The sequence below is a fragment of the Podarcis liolepis genome (genome assembly GCF_965112155.1).
Source record: "Podarcis liolepis genome assembly, chromosome: 8".
NCBI classification, from domain to species: Eukaryota; Metazoa; Chordata; class Lepidosauria; order Squamata; family Lacertidae; genus Podarcis; species Podarcis liolepis.
Window position 1 is genome coordinate 1,025,366 of NC_139560.1, and position 23,723 is coordinate 1,049,088.

General features: G+C 53.7%; 1 protein-coding gene across 1 annotated transcript in view; it reads right to left on the reverse strand.

The window, feature by feature from the left end:
• The window catches only part of SLC52A2 (solute carrier family 52 member 2), a 40,163-nt gene that overhangs the window by 7,401 nt on the left and 9,039 nt on the right, over positions 1-23,723 (reverse strand). The window contains exons 7-11 of the mRNA XM_083518400.1: positions 21,321-22,182; positions 20,151-20,274; positions 19,601-19,809; positions 19,315-19,333; positions 2,368-2,492 (exon numbers count right to left, since the gene is read on the reverse strand). Of these exons, the coding sequence (XP_083374526.1) occupies positions 2,368-2,492; positions 19,315-19,333; positions 19,601-19,809; positions 20,151-20,274; positions 21,321-22,182 (1,339 nt within the window). The remainder of the gene's footprint in view (positions 1-2,367; positions 2,493-19,314; positions 19,334-19,600; positions 19,810-20,150; positions 20,275-21,320; positions 22,183-23,723) is intronic.

Below are 23,723 nucleotides of genomic sequence, written 5' to 3' on the forward strand. Positions count from 1 at the left end.
TATCGACACTTCTCCCCGATATATGCATTTTTGCACATATTATGTGGCTGGGTGAACTGCACTGCAAAATTCAGAGAAATGCAGATTTCGAAAGCTAGATGTGTTTTGATTCCCTTATTGTTTGAAAGGCGTAAATTAGGGAGATGCATGTTTAAATGTGCTCTGAAGCGAGTTTTGGAGACTGGTTATGTCCAGGGACAATATCCATACCTCCCATCTCTCCTGCTCTTGGCCAGGACTCTCCCTGTCCTGGGTCAGCCACAGGCAAAAGGGCAAAGGGGCACCGTGTTTGTGGAGCCTGGCACAATTAGGCTTTAACCTCCTCTCCATCGAGCTCTCAGGCAGCCGTCTCTTCCTCCTCCTCTTGCAGACACAGTCTTTGGACTTGGCCCAAGAAGGGGCAAAGTCCTGCCACCTTGTCCACATCGGGGCCTCATTTTAAACTGTCCCTGCCCCCCCCCCCAAGAGGAGAATTGTTGCACTCTGCAAAAGGGGGCCTGCTGCAATCTGGGGCAGAGACTGAAGCTATGGGGGAACCTTGAGGGATGAGGAAACATAGGTAGGATTTGGGGGTAGGATGAAAATCAGATAAGGATAAGACAAGAATTTGTTTGTATTGTTTGTTTTTCTGTTTGTGTTGTTTAGTTGTATTATAAAATGAATATTTTTTTTTTGGATGGGGTGGGGGTGGACAAAGAGGCAGACAGCAAGGACAAAAGTGGCTCTGCCCCCCCCAAAACCCCACCACCTGTTGATGCCCCAGGAGCTGCCTCCTAGTTTCTTGGATATTAAGAACTGCTGCTGCTGCTCTCACCTTTTCTATTTCTTCTTTCTTACCTTGTTGTTTAGTCGTGTCTGACTCTTCGTGACCCCATGGACCACACCAGGCACTCCTGTCTTCCACTGTCTTCTTACCTTACTTTCTTTAAAAGGTAGAAGATGCCATTTGCCCCCCCCCACCCCCTGGCCCAGTCCAGGGCATTAGGCATTACTGTCTGCCTAGATTAGACCCCTTAGCAGCCTTGGGCTGTTTCCCTAAAGAAAGGCAAGCCCCACTGCCTTCAGGGGTGGATGGGGAGTTAAATTGCACCACTGAAGCGTTTTGTTTTGAATTTTTAATTTCAGTTTTTCTCAACAGCTTCCTCACAACTGTGACTGAAAAATGAACAGAGAAATGAGATTCCTGCATCGCAGGGGGTGGGACTAGATGGCCTTTGGTGTCCCTTCCAACTCTAAGATTCTATGAAAACAGATGTAGACACAAAAACACACACACACAGCAAAGTGCTGGTGGGGAATGGCAGAGATTATTTCCCCCTGGCAGTGAGTGACAGCCGAGGGCCCCAACCCCATCTGGTGGTCGGGGGGCCCATGATTTCTCCAGGCAGGGAAATTGCCGTCAGGTTAAGACCCAGCACCCCTCTGCCTGGGAATTAAGGTGTGGCTTACAGCAACAGGGACGCGGGTGGCAATGTGGGTTAACCCACAGAGCCTAGGGCTTGCTGATCAGAAGGTCGGTGGTTCAAATCCCCGCGACGGGGTGAGCTCCCCTTGCTCTGTCCCTGCTCCTGCCAACCTAGCAGTTCGAAAGCACATCAAAGTGCAAGTAGATAAATAGGTACCACTCTGGCGGGAAGGCAAACAGCGTTTCCGTGCGCTGCTCTGGTTCACCAGAAGCGGCTTAGTCCTGCTGGCCACATGACCCGGAAGCTGTATGCCGGCTCCCTCGGCCAATAAAGTGAGATGAGCGCCGCAACCCCAGAGTCTCCCACGACTGGACCTAATGGTCAGGGGTCCCTTTACCTTAAAGAGCAACTCTGACTTACACTGCTAATAAACCCAACCACCTTGTGTCTCTGTCCCCCCACCAGGTAGATGAAAATGGGGACCCCTTTGTGGACGTGGAACTCCTTTGCTCTGAAACCAGAGGATCACCCTGAATTCCATGGAACCATTGGGGGGGGGTCCCTTCCAACTCTGCAATTCTGTGGTTCAGTGAAGGCGCCATCCTGACTCCATCTGTTTGTTGCGCTTGCCTTCTGAAGCCGGGAGTCTAAGTAAACTATCCATAACCTTTTCCCCAGCTCAAGAATGCCGAATCAATCATTACAGGGAATGGCTAAAGAAGGGAACATTGCGAAACTGCATTTTGTAGAAATTTAACTTCTGGGGGGCTGGAGGAGGAAAAGGTGGAAAGGCTCTCCGGCAGGTGAGGAGGGTTAAAACAACCCTCCCCAAACAGAAGGGGCAGAGAGGCTGCCAGATTGCCCCTGCATTTACCCCAAGCCTCTCCCTCCCCTCACTGCTACCACCTGCAGTGTCCGTCCAGACCCCCCCCCCGCAGCACCCCCCAGGCTGACCTCCTACCTGCTCAAGGGAGGCTCATTCTTCTCCTCCTGGCCCCTGGGGCTCCCTGCTCCACTGAGCCAAGCGGAGCTGATCAGAAGGAGCACATGATGGGCTTCCTCCTTCCCACCACAGATCTGCCACATCTGTCAGCTTGCAGATGTCACACCCTGCCTCCCGGGGGGCGTGGCGGACAGGGAAAGGTTGCAGCCTTGGGGGCTCCTTGGCTTGGAGTAGAGGCAGGAGGTTAGAAAGCGGTGCATGGCCCGGAGGCAGCAGACAGGGAGAAGTTTCCTTCCCTCTCCCCTAACATCCCAGGAAGATGAATGCGGGAATATTCAGGGCAGCGCATGATTCGACTATGGAACTCCCTGCCACAGGCTTCAAAAGGGGGTTAGACAAATTCACGGAGGATGAGACTGGCCACACTGAGTAGTAGTCCGCTGGAGGCAAAGATGGTTCAGAATACCGCTTGTTGGAAACCACAGGAGGGGAGAGTTGCTCTTGTGCTCGAATCCTGAGCTTGCAGGTTTTCCACAGGCAACTGCTCATTCAGCCATTTTGAGAACAGGATGCTGGACTAGATGGGCCTGATCCAGCAGGGTTCTTATGATGGTCTTAGGCACACCTTCTTCTTTTCTTCTTTGGCGATCCCTCATAGCCGAGGAAGATTGTCTTCCATAAACACGGTTTGAACAATGAGTCCGTAAGTGACTGTGGAGGCCAATTCTGGATCCACACGTGCTTCATAGAATCATAGAATCCTAGAGTTGGAAGAGACCACAAGGGCCATCGAGTCCAACCCCCTGCCAAGCAGGAAACACCATCAGAGCACTCCTGACATATGGTTGTCAAGCCTCTGCTTAAAGACCTCCAAAGAAGGAGACTCCACCACACTCCTTGGCAGCAAATTCCACTGTCAAACAGCTCTTACTGTCAGGAAGTTCTTCCTAATGTTTAGGTGGAATCTTCTTTCTTGTAGTTTGGATCCATTGCTCCATGTACGCTTCTCTGGAGCAGCAGAAAACAACCTTTCTCCCTCCTCTATGTGACATCCTTCTATATATTTGAACATGGCTATCATATCACCCCTTAACACAGTGGGGACATGGGTTTCCGGGTGGGAGTTGATCATGGTGTGGATTTGCAGCAGAAGACACAACAGCACCAGGGCAGTGGGCACGCTCCAGCCCTGCCTTAGTAGTAAACACCTCCCTGGTGGGTCACCCTTGCAGGGAGGGCGTTTGTCGGCCCAGAGGCACCCCACAGAGCTCACAAGAGGACGCCTGCTTTCACGAGCCCTGGGTTGCCCTCTGGTCCCGAGTTTGTCCGTGACGCAGCTCCCCACCCCTCTTCCTGTGGCCTCAGACAGAGGGGGGTCTGTTTGGCACAAAGGCTTTCCAGAGCTCCACAGCCTCAGGAAAATCAGGGTGGAGTGAAATGGATGGCATCTCTGGCAGAGCAGAGAGCATCACTGGGCCCTGCTAACCAGTTCGGTGCTGGATGTTCCTTTTTTAAAAAAAAATAAGATGGTATTAAAACTTTTCCTAGTACATTAGAATCATCATCACCACCACCATCATCTAAACACAGTAGAAAGAATGCAAAGTCCTCTTTCACAGGTAGATCTTGTCCCACACAGTGAAAGGTGATCCCTTCTGGCTCTCACCTGGGACATCTTCCTTTCCCTCTGTTGCAGGAATTTATGTATAGGTTGGGGGTGGGGGAGATGCCCCTCCAGCAGATATCATGCACATGCAGCCAACTACCAAAATCAGCACAATCACTTCATCACAGTTTCTTCCTATCTATTCAAAAGGCCTTTGCTGCACAATACCAAATGTAAGAATTCACTGATCAATGTATCTCTGTACTGGCTCACTGGGAAAACTTCAGAAATTCATCTAGACATGTGAGCTCAGCTACTCAGCAGCCCCTCTGCCTGAGGGATAATCCCTGGCATCCTGATACCTGAGTGCCAGACAGGTAGCCATTCCAGAAATAATAAACCCAGATGAAGACAAAAGGGTGGGATTAACTTGGCTGGGAAACAGGGAAATGTAAAGATCTCTTTTGTTCCACTTGATGGGTGTTTGGTGGAGGGCAAGGGGAACCATGGGGCAGGGGCCAGGATGCTCAGATTCCTGCCACCAGACCTCCCCTTTCCTGATGTAACCGTGATGTATGAGTGATGTAGTTTGGGGGGGTGTAACTGTTGGGAAACTGCCAGGGAGATATAGTCCATCATGGCCCAAGCCGGCTGCCGGACGTCCAACGATCTCCCGTAGACAGGCAGATCCAGCAGTTAGCGACACGAAGCCTTAGAAATAGATTGCCACATTCCAGGCTTGTGCACATTGTTTATCAGCAGAAACACAGCCAGAAAGCTTGCACCGCAGAAGAGCAGAAGAGCATATTTACAGACTTTATTTAGCGATGAACAGAACAAAGGAAAACATGACCGTTCTGTGTCAGCGTCTCTGGCCAACTGAGAAAACGAAAGGAAACAGCAAGCATAAACATCCTGTGAACAGGACATGCGCAGACTCTGTTACTCACAAAGCCTGCTCCCTTTTAAGGTGGAACAGAAATATCCCAACATCCTCCCCCTTTCCGTGTAACCTGTAGTACCTGTGGTTCAACCCAATTGCAACTTTTGTACATAAACCTTAAGTTGTTTTCTGTTAACAACCTTAGACAACAGATCAGCAGGAATTTCATTTCCTGGCATGTAGGACACCTGAATCAGTCCTTTCTGAATACACTCTCTTGCACGATGTAGCTTAATCTGCAAGTACTTGGTTCTCTGCTTGCAACTCTCCGAGTTCAGCAAAGCCAAACAAGATCTATTGTCTTGATACACTTGTACAGGACATTTCACAGACACCCTGATGTCCTTAAACAGTTGCATCAACCATTCACAATCCATGAGTGAAAATGACAGAGCATTGAGTTCTGCTTCACAGGAACTTAGGCTCACTGTTGTCTGCTTCTTGCACAACCAGTCAAATAGGCAGTGGTTGTACATGTAGCATACTCCAGAAGTGCTTGTACCATCCGTGGTGTCACTTCCAAAACTTGCATCTGCAAAGATTTCAAGACCCCCAGTCTTCTGACTGGTGAACCTCAGCCTGTAGTGCATAGTCCCTTTCAAATAGCGGGCTATGCGCTTCAGAGCTTTCTAATCCTGAACCGTAGGATTGTTGACATGTCTGCTAAGCAGATTACAGCTTACAGCTATGTCAGGTCTTGAACATCTGGCAATGAAATTCAGCTTGCCTAGAATGCATCTGTACAGCGTTGTGTCAGAAAACGCTTCAGCAGTACTGTCTACCTGGTAACCTGTCACCATCGGTGTGTCTGCTGGGTTTGCATCAACCAAATTCAACCTGGTTAACACATCAGCAATTTTCTGTGTTTGATGTACCAGAAAATTACCTGCTTGGTCCTTCTCCACCTGCAGAGAAAGATAGTTGGATACCTCACCAAGATCCTTCATGTCAAAGTGCTCCTTCAGCTGAGCTAGGGTGCTTTGGTAAAAAGCCTGATTCTTCCAAAACATCAGAAGATCATCAACAAAACAGAAACAATACAGTTTGTTTTGCCCCTCCTCCTTGACAAACACACATGGATCAGCTTTGCCCTGGTGAAAACCTAGAGAAAGCAATGTCTCAGTGAGTTTTGTGTTCCAACACCTGGCACTCTGCTTAAGACCATATAAGGATTTCCGCAGTTTACAGACCATTCCCTTCTGTATCTCCATCCCATCAGGTGGAAGCATGAACAGCTCCTTGTTCAAAATCCCGTACAAAAAAGCTGTATTAATGTCATGGTGGGTGTCAGGGGTTTAGGAGCAGAAGCACGGGCAAGGGAGGAAACAGAGAGTGAAGGGGAGGAGGCAGAAGAAAAGATGAGTGATGACGACGACCCGAGATCTCCTAGTCTTTCCAGTGAATCAGAGGATTCACAGAAAGGAGCACCAGTGGCGAGGGCAAGGGGGGAGTCTAGGGGGGCACCCCAGGAAGACAGAGCCAGAGAGGACTCAGGGGGGAGCAGCTGGAAATCGGGACCAGCGTCACCGCCAGGAAGCAGGGAAGAGGAAGGGAGCCAGGGGGGAAGCGCTGGCAGCTCACCACAGGAGGGAGGACATGAGTCAGGAGTGGCCACACCTCCATCGGGGAGCGAAGAAACGGTTGAGAGGAAAGTGGAAGGTTGGGCGCGCGCGCCAAGTTCAAATGCAGAGGAAGGCGGCGCAGTAAGCAGCCCCGAAAGGGAACCAGGTCCTAAAGCCCGGCGCAAGGAGGCAGGAGGGTCTGGGTCAGCGTCAGAAGAATCCCGGAAGGAAGAAGCCCCGGGGGGTAGAGGGACCCAGAGGAGGACAGTCAGGAGGAAAAGGTGGAGCAAGGCTAGGATATTAAGTTGGTGCACACAGGGCGGAGACTCAGACGGAGCTTCGCCGACCTAGCCACTAGGCGTAGAGTTGCGCGCAGCAGCGTGAGAATGGAAACTGTAATTCAATAAAGACTTTTACTTAATGACCGCTGGCTAGCGTGATCCTCTGTGAGCTAGGATCTTCAAGCAGCTCTGACAGTAAGCTCCGTCTCAAACTTGTGGGCATCTACAGCCTCGAGGAGGGGAGAGACACAGGTGCCTACTAGCGAGCTCACGAACGGCAGACGACATGACGGCTGAGCAGCAGATAGAGGAACTCAGAAACGCGGTGGCACAACTGAACGCCGAGGCTCTCGCATCCAGGAAGAGAGAGGAGGAGGCAGCCGCAGCCTGCAGGGATCTCCAGGTCAGGTTAGACGTGCTGACAAAGCAGACACCCCGGCAGGAGGGAATTGGGTTGGCGAGACGGACAGGCGGGCTGGTCTCTCACTTCGATGGGAACCTGCAACAGTATCCCAACTTTAGAGCCGACGTACTGTGCGCACTACAACTGCTGCATAAAGACTTTAGAGATGAACAAGAGAGAGTGGGGTTCATCATGTCCCATCTGCATGGGGATGCGAGAGCATGGCTACGCAATTTATGGAGAGATAAGGATCCGGCGCTACAGAATGCAGATGCCTTTATTAAAGCAATGGATGGGTGTTTTTTATCAAGTATTGACGTGGATCTTGCACGGAAGGAGGTGCATGGGCTGAGACAAGGGAGGGCCAGCGTCAGGCAGTATCATGCCCGCTTTTTCGCCTTGGTCAGTGCCCTGGAATGGGACAGAGATTCGGCTCCTGTAAGAGACCTCTTTTGGGAGGGGCTGCATAACTCGATTAAAGATGAGATAGCGAGGGGGGAGAGACCCCGAACCACCCAGGAGGTCGTGCAGAGGGCACTGGCAGTGGGGGTGAGACTGGAAGGACGTCCGTGGAACAGGGACGAAGGGCGTGGAGGGCGCGAACCAGCCGGGGGCCCCTCCTTCTTTCCCAGGGAAGCAGCGCGGGCGCAATCCACGCCTCCGCCAGGAGGAGGAGCCGAACCTATGGAGGTGGGAGGTGCAAGGGCTCAGTCAGCAGCCAGAGCCCTAGCACCGGCAGCAGTGAAAGCGAAGCCTCCTAGAGGGAACAGGAAGTGTTACGTCTGTGAGGAGCCAGGGCATATGGCGAAAGAGTGTCCCCAGAGGCCCCACAAGTTCACTGCAGCCTCAGCAATGGTGACTGCAGCAACACAGCAAGGAGGACCACAGCAGGGAAACGAGGCTGTCTGGCTGGAGGAAGAGGCACTGGGGCCCAGCCAGACGTGTTAGTGACGCAGTCCCCAGAGATTTTACAGCCCGTGAACCCCCTCCCGCCCAAACCAGTAGTGAGGCTCACAGCGTCTCTCCAGCTGCCCAATGGAATCACCATGGACGTACCAATCACCATTGACTCAGGCAGCAATGCGGACTTTATAGGGCAGGACTTTGTCGACAGGCACGCTGTGCAGTTGCTGCCGGCCACACTGCCCCTGCAGGTTGTCACGGTGGATGGCAGGGAGCTGCTCGGGGGGCAAGTGGTGAAGCAGACGCCACCAATGGTGATGCGACTTGGGAATCACAGAGAAATCATCAGCTTCAACGTCACTCAACTATCTGACACGCCCATTGTATTGGGCATGAGTTGGCTGGACAAGCACAGCCCAGCGATGGCTTGGTACCAGAGGCAGCTGACCTTCGGCTCTTCCTTTTGTGCTGAACACTGCATCGTGCCCAGGCAGGAAGGAGAGGAAGAGGAGTCACAGCTGCTGCTAGGCACGCTGCAAGCGATTCCCCACAAGTACGCTGAATTTTTGGAAGTTTTCTGCGAGAAGGAGGCAGACAGGCTACCCCCTCACAGACCATATGACTGCAAAATTGACCTGCTGCCGGGGGCGGCGCTGCCTAAAGGGAAACTGTATTCCATGTCAGAGGACGAACTGCAAGAACTCAAGGCGTTCATTGATCATAATTTGCAACGCGGCTTCATCCGGGAGTCCAGGGCAGTGGGGGGCAGTCCCGTATTCTTTGTTAAGAAGCGGGACACGCCCCAAAAAAGACTGGTAGTGGATTACAGGATTTTGAACAGTCTGACTAAGCCATCGGACTTCCCCATGCCCCGTATTGACGACCTCCTCGCAAAGGTACGGAAGGGCAGAGTGTTCACCAAGCTGGACCTGCGGGGGGCGTACAACCTCATTCGCATGCGGGAAGGAGATGAGTGGAAGACAGCCATGTTCACGCCACTGGGGACCTACGAATATAGAGTTATGCCTTTTGGATTGCAAAATGGCTCCCACGTTTTTCAAGCGTTTATGCATCACGTGTTGGCAGGACTTCTCTACAAGACGTGCGTCTGTTTCTTAGATGACATCCTGATCTTTTCGGAGTCGCGGCAGGAGCATGACGGACACGTCAAGGAAGTGCTGAGCAGGCTAAAGCAACATAGGCTCTACGCCAAGCTGGAGAAGTGCCAATTTGACGTGCCGGAGGTGGATTTTCTGGGCTACAAGCTGTCTGACAAGGGGCTCGCCATGGACAGCGCCAAGGTTCGAGCGGTGTTGGATTGGAAGAGTCCGCGCAACCGGAAGGAGGTCCAACGGTTTGTCGGCTTTGCGAACTTCTATCGCAAGTTTATCAAGGGCTTCGCTATGCAGACAGCGGCCATCACTGACACGCTTAGCTCCAAGAAAAAGAAGTTCGTTTGGACAGAGCAGGCGGAGCAGTCCTTTCAGGCACTCAAGCGTCTCTTCGCGTCGGAAGAGCAGCTGCTTCATGTCAACCCCAGCAAGCCAATGAGGGTGGAGACAGACGCCTCGGACAGAGCCGTGGGGGCGGTCCTGCTGCAGAAAGACCCGCAGGGGGTGTGGCGACCGGGAGCGTTTTACTCCAGGAAGCTCAGCAAGTCCGAACAGAACTACACCATCTGGGACAGGGAGTTGCTGGCCATTCACGCAGCGTTCAAGGCGTGGAGGCACTTTCTGATCGGCGCCAAGCACACGGTGCAGGTTTGCACGGACCACAAGAATCTAGAGCACTGGCGCACGGCACAGTTCCTGAACCAGAGGCAGATACGTTGGGCTGAGTTCTTTGCAAACTTCGACTTCCGAATAGAGTATGTCCCGGGGGACACCAACATCATGGCAGACGCTCTCTCCCGTAAGCCACAGTATCTGGAGGACGCAACACCAGCGGCCGCCATGCACATCTTCGCACCAACAGTGTGGGCGTGCGCCGCGGCGACCGTGGACCTAGAGGCGGTGCGACGAGCGTTGCAGGGGGACTCCTTCGCACAAGCAAAGATGGCAGAGGTGCAAAGGGGCAAGGCAGCGGCCGACGGTTTCCAGCTAAGAGATGGATTGCTCATCCGTAAAGGGGCCATCTACGTGCCGGGAGACGAACTTCGAGCCAAGGTGCTGCAGCAGCTGCACGACGCGCCCACGGCCGGGCACTTTGGCAAGGAGAAGACGGTGGAATTAGTAGCCAGGGATTTCTGGTGGCCTGGAATGAGAGGGGAGGTCGCAGACTACGTGGCGAGGTGTGACACCTGCCAGAGGGCCAAACCAGTGCACAGACCGCCGGCCGGACTGTTGGAACCGCTGCAAACTCCGGTCGAACCTTGGGAAAGGGTGGCCCTGGACTTTGTCACGGATCTGCCCAGCTCAAGGGGCAAGACGGCAGTGCTGGTGGTGGTGGACCTGTTTTCCAAGATGGCGCATTTCATTCCGTGTGCTAAGGTGGCCACGGCGGAGCAAACCGCCAAACTGTTCATAGACCACGTGTTCAAGGTTCACGGTCTGCCACGGTCTATTCTGTCCGACCGGGGGCGGCAGTTCATCTCGAATTTCTGGCAGAAGCTGATGGGCTTCCTGAACGTCAAGATCAACCTGGCGTCGGCGAGACACCCGCAGACCAACGGGCAAGCAGAGCGGGTCAATGCCATCATGCAGCAGTACCTGAGATGTTATGCAAATCGACAGCCTGCGACGTGGGTGGATTACCTGCCGCTTGCCGAGTTCGCCTACAACAACACGAAGCACGTGTCCACGGGGGTCACGCCGTTCTTCGCCAACAACGGGAGGCACCCCAGAACCTTCCCGGGACTGGAAAGAATGGGGGAGGGGGAGCCGCAGACAGCAGATGCGTTCGCGTCGGAGCTGCAGGAAGTCCACGATCAGCTGAGGCGCCACCTGGAGCTGGCCAAGCACGCATACAAGGTACAAGCAGACAAGCACAGGAGGGTTGGAGAAGAGCTCCACGTGGGAGACTGGGTTTGGTTAGCAGCCCACGCAGTGCCGGCCAGGTCGTTGGCCAAGAAGAAACTAGGGCATAAACAACTGGGGCCCTACCAAGTCGAAGAGCAGGTCAACCCGGTAGCTTTCAGACTGGCACTTCCGGAGGGTTCCAGAATGCATCCGGTATTCCACAGATCGGTGCTCACTCCCTACAAGGCACCGCACAGGTTCCAGGAACCCGGAACGGCGCCGAGTCCGGCCAGAGACAGAACAGGGCACGCGGGAGTGGCACAGAAGGAGCGCATCAACGAAGTCACTGAGATTTTGGACTCCAGATGGGGGGAAGAGGGGGTAGAATACTTTCTCGCCAAGGAGGGCACCCCGGCCAGTGCGAACAGCTGGGTGCCGGGCTACGCCTTAGACGAACCTCTGCTCAAAGACGAGTTTCATGCCCTCTTCCCACATAGACCTATGCCAGCAGACTTTTTCGACGACTGGCTTTTCACGCCCACGCTTTCGGCCAGCACGTTCCGGGGGTTCGACTCGGACGAGGAACCGACACGAGACGTCCGTTCCCCGGAGGGGTCACCCTCGGGATCTGCATCAGAACCCTCGTATTGGTGGGACGATAGACCAGAGGAGCAGTGGCGCAGACGATGGCTGGAAGGCCCAGGACGAGCAACACCGACAGGAGGAAGTGAGGGAGAGACGGACATGGACGTTTTCGGGGACGACCCTGGTTTCGAGCACGGCGGCACAGAGATGGAAGCGGAGGTGACTGTCGTCGACGAGAGCAGGGAGGAAGACCCGCGAGACTTCAGATGGAGACCCGCCACGGGAAGCGACCGATATCCGACGTTCGTCCCTTTGCAACAGCAGCACCCAGCTCCAGCACCGGAAGGAGGGGAGGGGGGAATGGGGGGCTTCGAGGGGGGGATGGATGTCAGGGGTTTAGGAGCAGAAGCACGGGCAAGGGAGGAAACAGAGAGTGAAGGGGAGGAGGCAGAAGAAAAGATGAGTGATGACGACGACCCGAGATCTCCTAGTCTTTCCAGTGAATCAGAGGATTCACAGAAAGGAGCACCAGTGGCGAGGGCAAGGGGGGAGTCTAGGGGGGCACCCCAGGAAGACAGAGCCAGAGAGGACTCAGGGGGGAGCAGCTGGAAATCGGGACCAGCGTCACCGCCAGGAAGCAGGGAAGAGGAAGGGAGCCAGGGGGGAAGCGCTGGCAGCTCACCACAGGAGGGAGGACATGAGTCAGGAGTGGCCACACCTCCACAGGAGGGAGGACATGAGTCGGGAGTGGCCACACCTCCATCGGGAAGCGAAGAAACGGTTGAGAGGAAAGTGGAAGGTTGGGCGCGCGCGCCAAGTTCAAATGCAGAGGAAGGCGGCGCAGTAAGCAGCCCCGAAAGGGAACCAGGTCCTAAAGCCCGGCGCAAGGAGGCAGGAGGGTCTGGGTCAGCGTCAGAAGAATCCCGGAAGGAAGAAGCCCCGGGGGGTAGAGGGACCCAGAGGAGGACAGTCAGGAGGAAAAGGTGGAGCAAGGCTAGGATATTAAGTTGGTGCACACAGGGCGGAGACTCAGACGGAGCTTCGCCGACCTAGCCACTAGGCGTAGAGTTGCGCGCAGCAGCGTGAGAATGGAAACTGTAATTCAATAAAGACTTTTACTTAATGACCGCTGGCTAGCGTGATCCTCTGTGAGCTAGGATCTTCAAGCAGCTCTGACAGTGGGAAACATGCAGTTTCTCCTCCGCAGCGATCTTGAGCATCAGCCGAATGCTCTCATATTTGACTGTGGGTGAGTAGGTCTCGTGGTAATCCTGTCCTGGTACCTGTGAAAAACCTCTGGCAACCAATCTGGCTTTGTGTCTGACTACCTTGCCATTCTGGTCTGTCTTGGCCTTGAAGACCCATTTGCTGCCAACCAGTCTCATTCCTGGGACTACCGGTACCAGTTCCCAAGTTTGGTTCCTGTTCAAGGAATCAACTTCAGCCTTCATGGCATTAAGCCAAGGCTCAGCATCTTTAGAGGTTAACTCCTGAACCTCTTTGAAGCTTGAAGGTTCCCACACCTTCTCTGAGCTACTAAGAACAGCAGTTGCTGTCTTAGCAAACTCATCAGCAAATCTCTTTGGAGGTTTGCCCTTGGTCGCCCTTTCAGACCTACGTACTAGACGCAAGTCTTCTGGACTCATCTCCTCTTTCTTAGGAGAAAAATGACCAATGGTGAACAGTGGTTCTTCCAGTTCATTGTCAGACGCATCAGATGGTCTGACTGAGGCCTTTGCGCTCTGGTAGTCTGCTGTGTCATCACTGTCACTGACACCAGCAGCAGCGCCACCCACTGAACTGGAATCTGAACTCTGATCATCATCATCATCATCATCATCATCCTCATCCTCAGCAGCTTCCTCAGCTTTAGCTGCTTGCTTGACATCACCTTCATCCTCCTCTGGGTAACTCTGGAAAATTCCCACATTTCCCCCCCACCTAGGATTGTACTCAACACTTCTTGTGAACTTAATGGACTTAGAGTTAGTCATCCATACCCTGTATGCACCTTTTTCGTACCCCATGAACAAACCATGTGCCCCACGCTTCCCAAGCTTGTTGGTTTGTGGGGAGTGTACCCACATGTCAGAACCGAAGATTCTCATGTGTTTGGTGTTGGGTTTCTTGCCAAACATCTTCTCATAGGGGGTACAGCCAATGGGTGATGACAATCTGCGATTAAAACTGTAAACCAAATTCCCCAAAGCCTCCCCCCAAAACTTATCAGGGAGATTGGCATCATGCAACAAGGTTTTGATTCCTTGCAGCAATGTCTGATTCGCTCTCTCCGCAAGTCCATTCATCCATGGCGATCTGGGCGTTGACATGTCATGCTGGATTCCCTTCTCAGTCAGGAAAGCTTCAAACTGCTGAGAAGTGAACTCCCCGCCTCGATCGGTAAACAGAGAGGCGATACGTTTACCGTGAGCATTCTCCAACCAAGCACAGAATGCCTTAAACTTCGGAAACGCTTGTGATTTCTGTTCGAGCAAAAACACATGAATGTACCTAGAAAAAGAATCAATTAGAACCATGAAGTACCTTGCTCCTCCTAAAGAGGGCGCAAGTGGACCAACCAGGTCCGCATGCACTAGCTGGTAGGGCTTGGAGGCCTGCCTGCTAGACTCCTTGCCTTTTGGAGCAACCTTCACCTTGTTCTCTGCACAAGATACACATTTCATGTGAAATTTACAGGGTTTGATGTTCAAACTCTCAACCACCTCTGGCATCTTGGCCAGTGCCTTCCAAGAGAGGTGACCAAACCTTCGATGCGCATCATGAATGCAACCTGCATGAAGAACTTTGTTAGTTTGTGCAACACAACAAGAATCAGCATTAGATACAACAGCAGTGTCCTCATAAGTTATATGGAATAAACCATCCATAAACTTTGCATGCAAATAGTCCTCTTTGCCTTTACTGATGACACAGACGCTCCTCTTGAAGGATATCTGAAAACCACGTCCAGTAAGCTGTGGAACACTTAGCAAATTGCTTGCAGCGCCTGGAACATAAAGTACACCGCTGATGGTTGTGTGCAAACTTGCAAGTTTCACAGTCCCTTCTCCTGCAATTTGCAACGTCCTTCCATCAGCCAGGTGGATCTCACCTTCTTGAGGCTTGAAGGAGATAAACAGGTGGCGATCCTTCGAAATATGGCGGCTGGCACCTGAATCGATAATAAACCTGCCTTTGGCTGTTGGAGCAGTCTTTACAGCAAACCCTTGTTTTCCACTGGCGTGGGCTTTTGCAGCTTGCCCCCCTGCTGCTCCTGGCCAGCAGACGTGCCTTTAGCCTTTGGTGAAGCTGTGCCAGTAAACATCGCTTTGTTTTCCACTGGCGTGGGCTTTTGCAGCTTGCCCCCCTGCTTCTGGTCAGCAGACGTGCCTTTAGCCTTTGGTGAAGCTGTGCCAGTAAACAACGCTTTGTTTTTCCCTGGCGCGGGCTCTTCACCCTCCCTCTGCTCCTGGCCATCTGCAGACGCCTGTCTGTGTTTACCTTTGCCTTTCCGGCCTCTGCAAAGGCGATGACCTTGGTTCTCACGAGAAACAGAGCTCTCAGCTGCCGACTCCTTGGCTCCCTCTGGAGGCTGGAATGCTGCCTGGGATGACGTGACGGTCAGCTCCCCCTGCAGCTTGCAACCGGTGCCCTCAGCATCCCTGCATTCACTCGCATTCTGGGAAACAGCCAGGACCTCCGATGCAGTCAAACTCTGGGCTGGGATGACTGGCTTGTGAGCTTTCATCAAAGCATTCCACATTCCACGTGCAGTGGTGTTGCCAGCCAGCGTCTTAATTTCCTCAAGAGATACGGATAAGACTATTACGTCTATCGCCTTCGAATCATCGGCTTTCCATCTCTCTGTCAGAGGAACCGGGGGGGGGGGGCTCAGAAACGGTATGCCACACCCTAAACTGACGCAACAAGCTCTCACACCATTTTGCCCAGGTTTCATAATTCTGCCCATGTAACTTAGGGCATTCAGCATTTGCCTTTGGGCACTGAGTGGCCTCTGAAGCTTCAAAAGCGTGGAAAAACTCCATTCCAGCTTTTATCTTGAGCCGTGAGCCTTTTATGCCTTCAAGGACTCCTTATCTTGGCAGCCCATTAATCACGAACTCTCTGGCTCGGCTCCCAGGCCAATTAAGCTGCCGGAGTTCCAAAGGCTCCGTCCAAGGTAAAACAGAAAAGCCTCCCTTCTTTCGCTTTTCCCACATCATACCTCTCAAACGCAGTCTGTTGCAGCTTTACTCTCCTGTAGGTGCTGTGAATCTGGGCCCGAAACCTTGTTGTTGGGAAACTGCCAGGGAGATATAGTCCATCATGGCCCAAGCCGGCTGCCGGACGTCCATTGATCTCCCGTAGACAGGCAGATCCAGCAGTTAGCGACACGAAGCCTTAGAAATAGATTGCCACATTCCAGGCTTGTGCACATTGTTTATCAGCAGAAACACAGCCAGAAAGCTTGCACCGCAGAAGAGCAGAAGAGCATATTTACAGACTTTATTTAGCGATGAACAGAACAAAGGAAAACATGACCGTTCTGTGTCAGCGTCTCTGGCCAACTGAGAAAACGAAAGGAAACAGCAAGCATAAACATCCTGTGAACAGGACATGCGCAGACTCTGTTACTCACAAAGCCTGCTCCCTTTTAAGGTGGAACAGAAATATCCCAACAGTAACATGGGGATTGGCAGCTAATAAAGATGGGGGGTTCTTTTGTTTGGGGCTTCCATCTTGTTCCACCTGGTGGCAGGTGGGAGTCCTGTCACAACAGTCTTCAATAAAGACCAAGCCTCCTGGCTGCTGTTTTGCTCTGGTCTTCCTGGCTGGTGTCCTTGTTTTTTGTCCAAGGGAGCCCTCAGATTTCTCCGTTAACACCTCCATCAGGTGCTGAACATTCCCCTGGCAGGAAAAAGCTGGGAAAATGCTGCCCCGGAGTGTTTACCTTGTGCTCTTTAAGTTTAGGGACTGCAAATCCGTGGCAGGTGATCAAGGTCATTGGCCTCAAGGGATGGTACCGCTAATTGTGGTGGTTTGGAATCAGAGTCCACAACCGAGGAAGGACAAAAGGGCTGTTCTGGCAAACTTTGGAAGTTCAGTTGCTCTCAATTGCAGCAGCCAGATCACTGGCTGGGATGCTTTCAGAACTCCCATTAACACCCCCCCCCCTCCAAAACTGGCTACCAGTTTGTTTCTGGGCCCAGTTCAAGGGGCTCATGCTTAAAGCCCTAAATGACTCGGGCCCCAAATACCTAAAGAGCTGCCTTCTTCAGACACTTTTGGGTATTAGAAATCAGCAGAAGGGGCTGTCTTGACAGTTCCAGCTCCCACAGAAGTCCGGGGTGGTGGCAGCCTAAGAGGGCCTTCTCTGTGGCTACCCCGAAGTTGTGAAAGTCCCTCCCCAGAGAGATGCGTCAATATATAGTTTTTGGCAAATGCTGAAGACCAGCTATCTACCCTGAGATGTGTATTCTCCACTTTATGTGGGACATGATGAATTGATGACAACCCAGCAGGTAAAGTCTGACTCTGATTCATTTTATTCATTTAAAATGTACTATTCATTTAGGCAATTTATACTTTCTTTGCAAAAGTTTTTACCCCATCAGCATTAAGGAAAAAATATATTCCAGTAGTGTGCAGCGTAAGAAAAACAGTAAAATTACATCTGTAAAAGAAATGGATCACATACAAAATAGACATATAAGCTTCAGGCTTCCAAGACCTCTAAGTGCTTTAGAATATCCTAAAAATATCGCAAATAAAATACAAAAAAATAAAGAGTAAAAATATATCTTGTCTTTGGTCCCCAGCCCCGCTCAAGCCAGTTTACAATGAACGAAACAATCAATTACAACAAGATAGCCATCTGGATGATCCTTGAAAGAACAATTGAGGTTCCGTGCTGCCCAGGGCTTGGCAACTGAAGGTTTAACGGACGCCTAAGAGAGAGTCACGTCCATGACTGGCGGCTGCGTGTGCCTGGGACCCGTCTGCAGTGGCTTCCATCCAGCCAGAGTGGGAACCCAAGAAGGACCCCAGAAAAGGAACTGGCAAGGAGTGGGGGGGGGGCTTCCTGCATTTAAGGGCTTCTGGTTGAAATAAATAAATAAATAAACCAGCACATTCAGTTGTGGCCAGAAGCCGGGGCGGATCTTCCAAGGACTGGCAAACCATCACCAGGTTGAGAAGCCCCGTTTAACGAACTGGCTGCCGGTGTTTTCTGAGCCAGGTGAACTTCCCAAACCGCCATGCTGGGCAGCCCTACGGATGACCTGTCACAGCTGCTGTCAGGCTGGCCAGGGCTTAAAAAGGTAAAGGAACCCCTGACCATTAGGTCCAGTCATGGCCAACTCTGGGGTTGCGGCGCTAGCCGACCAAAACAGTTCAAGGCAGCAATCCTAAACCCTCTTTCCTGGGAGTAAGCCCCACCAAATGCAATAGGACTTACTTCCAAGAAGAGCACAGAGCATTGGTCTTGAAAAGTTTGCACCGGCTGCTCATTCACTACGGAGCCCAATTCAAGGTGCCGACCCTGATTTATACTGCTCTAAATGGCTCTGCACCCAGCTATCGGAAGGAGTCCAGCCATATTCTTGGCCCTCTCATGAGATGATAGCTACCAAGGAGGCCCTTTTGCCCTTCCCATCGCTTCCAGCTCTTCCCAAAGCTGGGAAAGTGCTAACTAGGCTTTGGGAAGGAGGTGGCAGGACACTCAGACCCTCACGCCACCTTCCCAGAGCCCAGCGCCTCACTTACCCGCCGGGGGGGGGGGCGGCACAAAGGCTGCAGGCGGGGGACAAAAAATGCCTCAAGGGCCGCATGTTGGTCTGCCCTGTTCTAGCCCCTCTAGTGTCACAGGGAAGTATGAAAAAAGACCAGCTCCTCTAGCTGAGACTTGCATAGAACAGGCCTGGGGGGGGGCACTTTTGGCAAATTCTAGTTCCCCACCCTGGGACCTTACTGCTCCCCCCCCCCCCGAGAGTCCCAGACCTTTCTTAGCTGTCCCTCTTGCTTCATCACAGTTATGCCCCTTTTCTCCCAAGGAGCTCCAGGTAGTGTGGATTCTGCTCCCCATTTTATCCTCACAACAGCCCTGCAAGGTGGGCTAGGCTGAGAGGCAGGGACTGACTCCCAGGCCGCTCAGTAAGAGCTTCAGGGCTGAGAGGGGACAAACTCCCAGGTCCAACACTCTTGCCACTACAAACACCCCCCAACCCCCGGTTTAGTGTAAAACCTCAGCAGCAATTGTGCAGATTTTGCACAGAATGCAAGGTACGTAAAACGTGTCCAGGTTACCGAATTCATTTCTATTAGGGGGTGGGTGGGTGTTTCGTTTTTAAAAGCCAATGGAACTGTAGTCAGACCATTTTAAAAAATAAAAAGTATTCCTGACTCCCCACACTTGCTCCCTGAAGCCAGTCACCAGCCACAGGGGGGTGCCCCGCCCTCTCCCCACTTCCACAATGCAGCCCCCCATGGCAGCCAGTTGTCTTCTCTGAGGACACCATTTCCGAGAGGTTAAAGGGGCCTGGTCACCAACAGGGAAGAGGCAAGTGGGGTCTGCAGAGTCAGTATGTGTGGGGAGGGGGGTGAAGTGCTTTGGTCTCAAGGGGGGGGGGGAGAGCTTGGTTCTTAAGGCATGGTGGTAAAGGCCTCTGTGTCTGCAGCAGCACCCCTCCCTCCTAAGCACATGGCTATGCAGCCTCTCCAAACTACCTCTTGCCCCAAGATGGCGCTAAAAAACCCCACGGAGAGCAGAGGAGAGAGAGGCTGCGACCAAGCAAGGTGGGCTGGGGGTCTGTGTGCTTCGCCCCTAAGCTTCTCTCCTCTTCCTGGGGGGCAAGAGGCATGAGATGGTTCAACTGGCAGTGCTGGAGGGGAGCCAGGAAGAGCAGCCAGGACTGCGCCCCCAAGTGCTGACAGCCCTGGAGAGAGGCAGCAGAGGGTGGCTCCTCAGAAGCGTGGCCTCCTGCTGCTCCTCCTTGGCGGCACCGGCCGTCACGGCCTGCAGTTGTCCACGCAGTCCTCCCCACTGGAGAAGAGCCTGTAGATGCTGGCGAGGGGGAACATGACGAGCGCCCCCAGCAGAGAGCCCGCCTGGATGATGGCGCCACACCAGACCAGGGCGGCGTGGCCGGCCTCGTGCAGCAAACTGCCAATCACCACCTTCAGGTAGGAGAAGAGGCCCATGAAGAGGATCCAGGAGATCACCTGCCGAGAGAAGAAACCCTCAGCTGAAACAGAAACACCTGGACAGCTGGGGAGGCGAAGGCGGAGGACGCAGGGGGACTAAAAGGCTGTTGTGACTTGGGGATTGGAGCTCACCCTCATTTTGGTGAATGGGGAGAGACTCGCCCTGGGGGCAACGCTGCTGCCACTGCAGCCTGACCTGGAAAAGGGCCTACGGAAGAACGTGCAGGATCTGCTCCTGGTCAGAGGAAGGGCTCAGCAACCACGGCAGCAGCAGCAGCAGCTTCTCCTCCTTGGGGGAAGGACCAGCATCCTCACTGCCTCCCCCTGTGCCCAGAGATCAACAGCTCAGCCATACTCACCACCAGAGCAACTCCTGCAGGGCTGCCCACCAGGGGAGGGCAAGGGCTGAGGGCCGCCAGCACCATCAGATAGGCTCCAAACACACACCCCACGGCAGAGATGATGCCCAGACCCAGGGATGACCTGGCAAGAGGCAGACAAGCAGGGAAGCACTTGAGATCTGGAGCTGATGCAGAGAAGATGGCTTGAACTCAAGCACCAAGTTACTCTCTCCCCCCCCCCCCCAATCTCCAGGCGTTTGCTGGTGAAAGGGACACACGCTCCCACCCCAGATTTTCCCCTGCAGTCAGGAGAAATCTCGCCAGAGCCTTTCCCCACTGAAACATTGGCCACATGCTGCCTCCTTGTGGTCCAGTGGGGCAGCATCGCCCTACAGAAACCTTCAGTGTTCGCAAGTTGACTCCAAGAATTTTAACTTGGAGCAATTCCCCCATTTCAGGGCCGAACTGCAGCCTTGGGCAGGTGGGCATTTGAAGCAGGACTGCAGCCCCCCCCCATCACAGCCCCAAGCCATTCCTCATCCCAGAGGTGGTGCAGCTCAAAGTGCGGAACTCTAGTCACGGTATAGCATGACCAGTTAATACAGATAAGCAACTTCTAGCAGCTCTCATACCAGGAAGTGGGGTGTGTGTGTGTGTGTGTGTGAGAGAGAGAGAGGGGGGGGGGAGGATCATTTGAACCAGAAAACTGTCTTGAGACTGTTGATATAATTGGTCCATGTCTTGATCAGCGCCTCTGCAACATCTGGGTTCTGTTCAGGGTTATCACACCAGCTGCCCCAAAGGGCCTAAGCAGGACTCCTCCTCTAAGGAATGTCCGCATGTGCAGAAGCCAAGGCTGCCTTCAGCAGCACTGGCAAGAGGAAGAGGGATTTGCTCAGTAGAGGACATGAAGGTGACATGCTGTTTGGTTCAGGAGAGCTAGTGGATCTCTCTTGGATCTTCTAAGACCAGAAAAACTGCATTACAGTAAATTAGTTCACGATGTACCAGCACCTCTTAAAATGTAGCCAGGGTGTTTGTGCTTGTGCCATGAGACTAAGGGATGAGAAACAACCTTGCCTGTCCTGTGGGGAATGAAAGAGGCTGCTGTTCCTGCTGGGTTCACAGCCAGCGGCCCAGCGGCCCCTGTCCCAAGGGGAGCCCCCAGCCCATCCTTTGCTCACCCACCTGCACAGCAGGAACATAGCAGTGAAGCAGGCCACGGGGTTGGCAATGTTGCTGAGCACCACGGAGAGGTGATAGGCCATGTTCCCGTAAGGCAAGCAGGAGTAGCTCTGCACGGAAGGCAGGACCCCGTTGGTCAGGGCGTTGGAGACCCCCAGCAGCACCAGCAGGTAAATGTTTCTTGCTGTCCAGAAGGCGGAAGCTGGTTGCTTGGTGGGCTCTCCGGCCGCGGCGTCCTCTGTGGCATGCTTGGAGGCGGGCACGCTCTCGGACTGCAGCGGGAAAGACTCCTCCGTCTTCACGCTGTCCTGGGAAGAGCTCTTCTCCTCTGCAGGGCCGCTGCGGCTGTGCCAGAGCACCAGAGCCGCAAAGGCCAGCGCGGAGACGACCAGCAGGGCCAGGAGCATCCAGAAGTACGTGGTGGCCGAGAAGTTCTCCTCCAGAAAGTGCGGCTGGGTGCCGTTGGTGCCGTTGCGGCACTCCAGCTGCCCCACGCCCTGGCCCAGGGCCAGCACGCAAGGGAGGAGGGCGCTGAGGCCCTGCCCAATGAAGAAGGTGCGGATGTACAGCTGGGGAAACTGGTACATGAAGGGCAGGAAGGAGACGTTGGAGGTGCAGCACACCAGGGCCAGCAGGAAGGCCAGCACCAGGAAGGCCAGGCTGTGGGGCTCACCGGCTACCACCACGATGCGGTCCCAGAAGAACGCCAGGAAGAAGGCCGCCACCACGGCCAGGAGCTGGATCCCGTGGATCAGCCAGCGCTCCTTCAGCCGCCCGGGGGCAAAGTGGTGAGCCAGGGTCACACTCACGGGGCCCACGTTGCCCAGGGCAATCAGGACGGTCAGGTAGGCAGGCAGGTTCCAGCCTGGGAAGAAGAAGAAGAAGCAGCAGCTCCATTAGGGCTTTCTGGGCGGCTCAGAAACAAGGTGACTTTGGCTATTGCATCCTCTCTCTGCAGCTGAACTCTTGCTCTCCAGTCATTCATCAACTGACACACTTCTTGCCTCCCCCCTGCCCCCCCCAGCTAGAACTCTGCAGAAGCCCAAGCACGGCCATTCAAGGAGGCAGCACAAGGCCAGGACATTTGTAGCGACACGTGGAGAAACGTTCTCCTTTTCTGCTGGAGTTACAGAACGTCCCCCGACCCGGCCACGAAGGGTCGAGCAAAGTAAGGGCGCAAGAAAGGTCTCCTTTGTCTCCCAGGCCCTGTGTCCCCCATGAGGGAGCAAGCGTGATGCCTCCACACAGACGCCAGGCAGGGCAGCTTCTGCCCAGAACAAGGAGTTCTCACAAAGAAGGGCTTATCACTGGCAGCCTCCCTGCCTTATTTTGTTTTCTAAAGGAAAGAATCCCCTCCCTTCCCCAGGCAAGGCGGCAAAGAACAGTCTCGTTCCATTGCAATCACTGGGTTCAGCGTGTGCAGCTTGCGAAGGAAGGAGGGGCCGCCCTGGAGACGTCTGAAGTCCCTCGGCTTCAGAACTCGCTCCCCAGGGACCAGGAAGCCAGTCAGGGGCCCCAGAGGGAAACCAGGACCCGGGTGCAAGAGCAACTCTCCCTCCTGTGCTTTCCAGCCCATGGGATTCAGAAGCATCGCTGCCTCTGACCGTGGGGGCAGAGCAGAGCCGTCCTGGCGAGGAGCCACCCTTCGCCCTCTCCTCCGCGAGTTTCTCATTGTCTTCTAAAGCCAAATCAGTTGGTGGCCCCGACTGCCTCCTGTGGGAGGGAGTTCCACAGGTTAACTATGCACTGAATAAAGAAGTACTTTGCTCTGTCCTCAATCATCCAACTATCAGCTTCTGTCAGATGCTGGTGCTGGTTGCTCGTGAGTAACCAGGCAGGACTCCGACCTGGCTCTTACAGGTTTTATTGTGCAAACTATTTACAGTTCAGGTCCGTCTCAGTCACTTGCAGAATCCGGGAGTGGCCCCTTCCAGCTTCTCCCCCAACATAAGAACTTCGGCACCTCAAGTCTCCTCCTCCCCTCCTTGTGTTTCACCCCTCTGCACAATCTGGGTGATGGAAGGGGCGTGCGTCCCTCCTGGCCAGTCTGGCGAGGTGAGGCGCTGGGGCTCTCAGCAGCATCCTCCAGCCCTTTCCTCGCTCGGCTGGCCCCTTTCCTCTCTTCCCCACTGGAGGTGTGGCTTTTCTCACCACTGGAAGAAGAACTGCTCCTCAGGAGTTTCGGAGGCTCTCTGTATCCCAACGGCCCCCTGCCTCCCTCCCCGGTTCTGATGGCAGTCCCCTGGCAGCTTCCTTGGATGCCCACGAGTTACAGCGTTACGTGAGAGAGGGAGGAAACCCTTTCTCTATCCACTTTCTCCATGTATGCATAGTTTTATAAGCTTCTATCGTCTTGTCTCTTACGCACACTGTGTCTGCATGTCTTTAAGAGGAGAAACCTGTCCC